Source organism: Saccostrea cucullata, unplaced genomic scaffold, assembly GCF_032062105.1.
Source record: "Saccostrea cucullata isolate Sc308-1 unplaced genomic scaffold, CSIRO_AGI_Scuc_v1 ctg3487, whole genome shotgun sequence".
Classification (NCBI taxonomy): Eukaryota; Metazoa; Mollusca; class Bivalvia; order Ostreida; family Ostreidae; genus Saccostrea; species Saccostrea cuccullata.
This window is the reverse complement of record NW_026933063.1, coordinates 1-9,133: the sequence shown is the minus strand read 5'-3', so window position 1 is coordinate 9,133 and position 9,133 is coordinate 1. Positions and strand designations below refer to the sequence as shown.

Here is a 9,133-nt window from a genome sequence, read left to right as displayed (position 1 = left end):
GAAAAGTTCATATCAAATGTTTGACAATGAGAGAGAGAGAGAGAGAGAGAGAGAGAGAGAGATCTTATATGTTTTGGAAATGTATGTAAAATAAGTTTGCAATAGCTATTCTGATTAACAACTTTTCGAATTGAAATTTTTTTTAATAATTGAATAACATTAGTTTTATCTGTATTTTAGATTGTTATATCTAATGTTCTCTAATTGGTTAATGTATATTTTTGTAGCCCACTGTATATGACACCTGTATTTGTTTATTCACATGTTTTTTTAAAGCTTATATCACTGTTATTTTTTAAAATAAGATTTCAATCTTCGAAAATTCAATAAAAGTTCAAAATGAGAGTTTTTTAGTATATTATATTATCAAAAATGTTACAATAGTTAACCATATATAGTTTACAATAGTGAACAAAAAATAACAATAATATTTTATAGGATTATCCTGGAAATAAATGTATTACCTTCAAGTTATGAGTGGCTTCAATGGATACACTTACAGTCTGCCAATCTTGAGTTGTATTGATTTTTATGTTTTTCACGTTCGTTTTCGGAAGACCTTTTCCCTCTACATAAACGTTTACTTGTGTTGGGTATTTTCCATCTTCTGAGTTCAGAGCAGCGTAATCAAAATAAAGACATCGGTCGTGAACTGGGAAATTGAAAAATTTTTGCTAGTCAGTGAACAATCTATACTGCGTGAGATAATTGTTTTATATTGTCTTTTCAAGAATTAATAACCTAAAAAGTAAGAGTATGAATATTATTCCACTTTTAAAAGTAATGATATAATGAATGTTGATCAAGACCTCTTATTACGATATTCACTTTACCATAATTATATAATTATTATTATCATTGAAGAAACAAGTCTTGAAAATGTTATATTTTACAGGATTTTGATCGTTAACAGTCAATTACCTGTAAACTTGACAGTCGTTGTGATGATGGCCTTTGACCCGAGGTCATATGGAACCATGTCTAAAGATGGCGACATTGTTAAAAATTGGAAACCAGTGCCTTGTAAGCATTGTCCTTTCTTTCCACAAATTCTCTGGAATGGTGACAAAAAAATTCATATTTTATTTTATTTGTTCATTTTCAATTAATTGAAAAATATATAAATTGACTAAACCTAAAGTTTGTATTAAATTAATTTAGAATTAATATCTAGTGAAGTGTTTATTTATTTATCTTTTCACACGCTTGCTACATAGTTTGTATAAAACGCTTAGAAAAGCAAGATGGTTTCCACGTAACAAAAATACAAGGAAGACACTCTCTCCTGAAAATAAGTATGTACTTAAATATGTTTTTTGCGGTAATAGTTCTCAACCTAAACTTCAGAGAAAGTATTTATCCAAAATAAATCTAAATTATTCTCGTCTTTATTTATACATATAACTAATATATACGTATATGTCATTACCGTATTGAAGCTCCAAAGAATATTTGATGCCCCAGAAGTATCCTGGTCAAAAATACAGGTGTCAAAATCGTCCTCAAAATCACAGAAATTGTGAGACAGTGCTGTAAAGTGAACATTGAATCATTGATTAATGTTTGTGTGCATGTTTTTTGGATACACCATATATCTCAAATACCTATGTCTGTCCCTCATAATACTTGTACTTATGTTCTTTTTGCATCAAAGCCTACGAAGACATTCCATAAGGTTATAATTAATGAAAAAATGTGGGCTAATTAGGAAACAGAGTCCTTTTTGATGCATTCTTTTTTACTTTTATGTATTAATCAAGTCAACATGCATTTCTATCATTTATTTTGCAGTTTAAACAATAGCAGCTGATACAGTGACTGTAATCAACCCTGGTGATTGATAGTAAATCTGTAGTTATTACAAATGAAGTTCACGATTGTGTTACCTCCGAATTCGTCACAGTTCGTTCCTGACACGCCATTTTGACAAGCACACTTGTAAGATCCGCTCCCTTCCCCTGAACAAATCAACCCAGTTTTACAGGGCGAACTCATACAGCCTATGTAATGCAATAACATTCTCTTTATATACACAATTAATTACTTGTTAAAAAGGTGATTTTCACTTCTAGGTACGTGATCCTACATGTGAAATTCTGGCGGTTTATGTTTTATGTCATATTGAGAGATTTGTTTTATAAATCAAAATAATTAATTAATTAATTAATGTATTAATTATTAATAGCCATTCTCTGTAACCACTTAAACTTCGTTGCCACGCATGGTGACCGATTTTGATGAAACTTCACCCATGCTTAGTACTTGATACCAGAAACAAATATCAAACAAAATTCCGTTGCTATGTGTCTCGGTTGCTGTGGCTACAGCCGGAAAAGTTTGAAAAATCGAGATTTTCGGCCACTTTAAATCTTGACTGTGGCTTAATGAAAACTAGAAAAGGCAAACAAACCATTCTCACAAAAAAAGACACCTTGATGTCACTTATACTGTAAAGAAACTGTTTAGAATATATCTCCAAGTAAGTGGTAACCAAGGTTATATTTGGAATACATTTGAAATGCTGAAATATGCTGAAAAACACTCCGTATTCACTAATGGTAGGTGTTACATGTTCAAACTCAATCATCAACTTAAGAAAAACAATGAAAATGTTTGACCTTAAATATATAAGTATAAGCAATATTATTCTATAAATAACTTTTATGGTTGCCATGATTACACAGTGTAACCATGCAAAACCAGTAGCTGAAATTGGGTTAATGATACTGTCTAGAGGAAAAACATGAAAATTCAACACTGGCAAATATGCATCTTTAGGACCTTGCAACAAAAAAACCATAAGAAAAATTGGGTATAATTGCTACTTTGCAGTGTTACCATGGAAACAAAGTACCAGTGCTTAAAAGTGAATTATTTTTCGCTGCATTCAGAATTAAATTGCCATTTAATCAAGAAACAAATTAAAGGACTCAGCTTGAATAGTACTTATCTGTTAAAACAAAAGTTGAATATCATACATTGATAAAATTTGATAAATAAAACAACACTGTTGCTATGGTTACCAAGAAGGGAAAATGTTCGGTTTTGTGAACTTTATATCAATATTAAACCCTGTGTGCCAACTTCTTGCATCCACTTAGAGATTGGATGATAGTCAAAATTAGAAGTCATGTTAGCTGATAATAAATATCAATCATAAAAGTTTTGGGAATCTACATTTAAGGGCACGTATCCAAGGAAAGAAAATATTTTTCAGGTTTTTAAGCCTATATTTTCTGCTTATTTCCATAGCAACGCTCTATTTAAAGAATCCAATCGGATTTTTTTCAAATGGGAAAACTTGGAGCACACCAACATCTTATAAAATTGATCATTAGTTATGAGGAAATGTGCTTTTTTTTTTTAAAAGATAGGATCATATTTAAACATACAAAGTGCTATTTTGAAGGCTGTCTGTGGTATAAAAACCTTGGCAACCATTGTCAACCAAAATGAAATATATTTTTTTCTCGGTATATATTTCAAGGCTCTTTTTTCTATTATTTGGTCACATTTCATCCTAAAATTGCTTTTTATTTTTACGTGTATGACTTTATACAATTCAATGAATATTTTTTTTTGAATACTTTGTAACCATAGTAACGTATGTAGTAGTTGATTTACCAAATATGTTTATAATGCATTTGAGACATCTGACCTTCAACTTTTGGAAACAGTCATTGACATTTATTTGCTTTGCCGCAAATGTTAACTATGGAGCTCTAAACATGTTAAAAAATGCCATTTTTCGAACTTTAAGACATGTTGCCATGGTAACTATAAAACATAGCAACCAATTTTTACCGGATTTCTGTTTAGGGTATCAATGACTTTTATCATAGAGAATTTGGAGAAATTCTGAGACTATGCGTGCCACAGCTCCTATATAAAATTTCAAATCATTACAGAGAATGGCTCTTAAGCTTTTATAAGATGGATCATGTTCGTTATTTTTATCTTTTTATTAATTTTGATGATACATGGTCTGTAGAAGTACTATTTGGTGAGGTGTGTATGTAGAAAGTATGATAGTATAACATTCAACAAGAAACGAAATGTCAAAAATTAAGAAAAGGTGGATAGGACACTTATATTGTATAGTGTCTACAATGTGTCAGATCAAAGTATTGATCTACTGTAAAATTAGTATGATTTGCTCCAGATTGATTCTTTAAAAACATCGAAAAAGTAGTTCATGGGTTTGCTGTTTCCAATATCAATGCATAAACATCCAGAAATGAAAGAAAACACAAATGAACAAAATAATTTTTTTTTCAACTTCTTAGTTTATAAAGCCACACCAAATCTTTTCAATACTAGCTATAGACTTTAGTTGGAAAATTTAACTATTAATAAAAGTGATATTTTTGTCCATTCAAAAAATAAGTGAAATGTCCTTTTTTATAAAAAAAAAAAATACAAATCACCAAGCTATACCGGGGGTATATCATCGAATATTTCAACTTTAGACAAAGGCTGTTAAAAATAAAGTTAAATATATCTGACCTGATGGGAAGGCCTGTACCCTGATGACAAAACCTTTTCCTGAAGTGTGGTTTCTCCTACTGTTGAACCTGATCATAAGAGGTGAAGACTCTCCGATGCTCATCTGTGTATAGGTTTTGGGGATTGTAGAATTTCCACAAAGCCTATTATGTATGATAAGAAAAATACCATTCAATCAATAAATGAAATTCTATATAAAAAATTTTCACAGTTCTTCGTTTTGAAGTTAAGAACATTTAAAGCCAATTTTAAAATAACATAACACGCATACAAACCCAGCTTATTACCTGTGTTTGATTGTGAAATTAGAAAATGCTTTACACCAAATTATTTTAGTTGGTGCAAATATTGATCAAAGAAATTAAATACTCTTTTCCAGGATCTCCGATAAGGTAATCACGGACTTCTATCCAATGGTAGCATTCCTTTCTAGCGCTGTACGGAAGATCAATGGATGTAACAATGGCTTTGAGTAGTGAATTAGATTCAGCCTGAAAGGTGAAAACAAATTTAAGACTTACAAACATAAGGGACACAGTGCAATATTACAATGCATCTGATAACAGCATATCAAATTACATATATTCCTTTAAAGAATCTAATCAGAATATGGATTTTAACTTTAATTGAATATTCATCCAACTTTGACCAGAATATTGAGCTTACTTTTACAAAACTATTCTACTTTCATATAAAGAATAATGGTCTAATTTTCATTAGCATATTGATCTTTCTTATCCTCAAATCAATGAAATTTACCTTTTTCCAAGCACATTTATCTTTCTTTTACTATTTAAATATGCATTGTATCGTGGATAAAGTATAGACAGAGAATGGGTCTTTCCAGTATCGGAATATTCCTTTTATTCTTGCTAAAATATAGCTATTACTTTTACCAGTACATTAAATCTCTGTTATTAGAATATGGACCTTACTTGGATACCCATTGTACCTTTATTAACCACGTGCACATATTCCCGGAAGTATATGATGCCATTTTAATTTCATTTGATTCTCCATTCCGTAGAGTTATAAATTCACCACAGCCTGTAACATAAGAAAAAACAATGAATATTGAAGACAATGAACCTAAATTCTTTGCTTAAAAAAAATGGCTGTATACAGGCATAAAAGCAAAAATAAGTATATACACTCTACTGAGATATGAGGCATGAGGAATTTATGTTGTCAAACATATATATTTAAAATCTTTATACAAAACTGAAAAAAAGAATAGAAGAACGATTTTTTTTGTTTGATTCATGAACACCGATGGTAGCAGTTGGATACTTTTCAAATGAAATATCTATAACATTCAGCTAAATGATCTTTCACTAATTAATAAGATTCAAAAAGAATTGAAGTGTTTTAAGTTTTACCTTGAAATTAATGTAAAATGTTAGCTGCTTAATACTGCGAAGGGAATCAAAACTTTTCTTAGCTGTACCCTTATTATAAAAATGGCTGATTTTGGTTAAGCTGAGGAAATTAGCATCTCCTTCATTCCTCCTTGCTAAGATAAAATATTATGACAAATTCTACAGCATAATAAATATTTTGCTCAGAACGACATAAAAAAGTTTCAAAAAAATCACACGAATTAGTTACTTTAACAATCAACAACTTATTAAGATGCAAACAATACATAAATTCTGCATGCATCATTTCAATGGATGGTTGACCTTTGTCAGTGTCCAATTCTTCACAGGATGTGCCCTTAAACCCGAAAGGACAGTGACAAGAACACGTTTGCTGATCAACAGGCTGAATGCGGAATCCGTGGTTTTGACACAATAGGGTACAGTCAGCTGTTAATGAAGATAAAAAAAATGATAACAAAATCGTGAAAAAACTTCATTATTTCACCAGTTGGAAGGGATTTTTCAAACCAAATTACCCATGGCATCATGGTTCATCTCTTATTCTGCCTTTCAATGGAACCGATATTTGAAATTTCACATAACAAAATATGGGCACCGTCATTCTTCGTACAATTTCTAGATCACCCATTTTTCAAAAGCACATCCTATTCAACTGAAGGTACATTTTTTGTGAGAATTTAAGAAGTCGTTAGTATCTGCGCATAGTGCCACTGTGCACATTCTATCGAAGTTTCGATCCAAAAATATCTTTCATGTAAGACGGTGTATTCCTAATAAGAATATATTTCAGTTAAGAAAAAAACATTTCAAATGTTTGATTTAATACATTTTTTCTGTTATGGTGATAATTTGATGAAACAGAAATTGATTGTGCTCCAAGGACCCAGATTGAGAAAAAAAAAATTCCTGAGTAGACAAAACCTTAAAAAGTTCACGAGGAGTTGTTTTGATATATCTAACTTTTGCCAAAAGAAGAAACTGTTTATGAATGAGTTATCGAGTCTGTGTCTGACCCCGTCTTTTCTCATAGGATGAAAAACAATTCTTCTGTAGCGTAACGGTTACTTATCGTTTATCATAATGTACAATTTAATGTCAGGATGTAAACAATGAGGAAAAATACCATTTCAAAATACTTACATCCAAACATCTGTCGTCAAAGGCAAGCATTTGTCCAGTGACTTCAATTCTTCTATTTCCAGGGTATGACCAGCAACTTATATAAAAATACAAAACTTAAGCACATATCTTTGACTGTATAAAGTAGTCTGCCTAGATTTATAAATTGTTTGTATAAAGAACATGCTTTAGCTTTTTGGTTAAAGCGGGAGACATAAACCCCATATACAACCGAATGCAAAATGTATCCCTTTTCTAAAATGGATTGTTTGTCAAATTATTTAATGTTTATTCATGTACAGAACGAAATTTTAACATTCTTATAAAAATAAATAAAACTTATTTTTAGTAATAAAATATATATATAAAAGACCAAGCCATGTTCTTAAGCTATTTAGTCGTGTAAAATATCAATAAACTCCGATTTTTTTTCTTTCAAAAATCATATCTGTTTCCCAGCGAAATACTGCTGAAATATATCTCGCTTAAATGCAAAGTTAACAGTTAAGGAATATGTATCATCTTCTCATCGACTAGATTTGCTCAATAAAAGTTAGACCATAAAACATAAATTACCCTCCAGTATTTCCGATGAATTTGATGAAGTATTTATCTTTAGGTGTCTTCAATCTCCATGCCACACAAGTTGTTTTAGAAATATTATAGGCTGTTTTCTGCATTAGCCTAACGGCTTTATTAAGTTCTGCACCTAAAACAGTAAGACTGGTTTTATCAAGGCAAGAACCTTAAATACCATACAATTGTTATAGGAAAACAAATAAACGAATAAACATTCAACTGATGCTCTGTTTTACAAGGGTTAGGACCACTGCTCATGGTAACGCTTTTCTAGATCTCAGGTGAAGACATATCATTTTTGCTAAGTTGAAAGTTACTAGTGCGAGAAAATATCTTATTTACGAGGGTTGTTCGAAAAGTTCGTGGACGATGTCCATCTTCGTTATATTACTCACTGGAAATTCAAAACAAGCACATTATAATATGTAAAAATATTTGTTTTGTTGATGTGTGAAGTTTCATTCTATTCGATTTAACACAAATAAATTTACCTCATTTTAAAATCAACATGTTTTGTACCCGCGGAGCACACAAAACGGCACTGTTACGTCAACACATAGCGTCGAGAATTTATAATAGATACTTTACCTATACATTTCACACAGAATATTCCAATGCCCATTCATTAAATTCTTTTTCTATTACTTGACATTTATTTTTTCAAGAATTGATCTCATTGTATAATTTGCTTTGTTAAGGTTTTAATTTATTTTAGTACTTAACTCTGCTTTTACAGGATAAGCAACTCTGAAGCGCCTTGTCTTTTATTTACGTTTCAAATTTTAAAGTTTTGTTCAGATGTTTACAGTAAAACCTCATCCTCATCTGATACAGAGTCTCTGTCACTTAAATATTGCCTGTACTATTTGTACACACATGCACAACTCGTCTGTGATATATTTTCTTGATTCCTTCAACGTCTTAAGACTTTATTCAGGATTTTTCCTGAGAAAAACACAAAATTGTTTCAGTATCTGCTGCCCCGTGACGTTCTAAAACGTCATCGTTTTTGTCATTTTGTCATTTTCAATAAGGACTACTTATCTTCTTAAGTTGATTTCTTTTCAACAAAGCAAAATATAAAACCATAATTTGATACACGTATCGATGTAACAATTCTTAATTTGAATTCTAGGTAGTTTTTCGTTTTTCGTACATTTTACAGAGAATATGACTATAAACATTATTTATTGTACGTATTTTCTTGACCTGCTCCGCGATCCGATTTTTGCATTTTTAAAATCTGGATAAGTTTTTAATCAATAGTAATATTTTGTCAAAATTAATGCATATCATTTGGATTTATTGTTAGAATATTTCTAACAAATTTGGATAACATCTGACGTCAAATAAAAAATATATGACAGTTGTCCACGAACTTTTCGAACAACCCTCGTATATGTGTAAAAGAAGACAGTGACTTACCAAAACTTTTTTCATCAATGATAAATGGTATAACATTGTTTTCCCATAGAGATGTCGAAGAGATTCCAAAATTTCTAATCTGTCGGTATGTTGGCTGTCAAAAGGTATAATTTACGTGACTT

General features: G+C 30.7%; 1 protein-coding gene across 1 annotated transcript; it reads right to left on the bottom strand.

Moving 5' to 3' along the window:
- Nucleotides 1–733: 733 nt before the first annotated feature.
- On the bottom strand, nt 734–6,422 carry LOC134237140 (inactive serine protease PAMR1-like). The gene is made up of 9 exons (XM_062719232.1): nt 6,404–6,422; nt 6,189–6,314; nt 5,459–5,553; nt 4,876–4,997; nt 4,507–4,649; nt 1,887–2,000; nt 1,430–1,530; nt 922–1,054; nt 734–741 (listed from the first exon to the last, which is right to left on the bottom strand). Exons 1-9 carry the CDS (start codon nt 6,420–6,422, stop codon nt 734–736), a joined length of 861 nt encoding a protein of 286 aa, XP_062575216.1.
- Nucleotides 6,423–9,133: the final 2,711 nt, after the last annotated feature.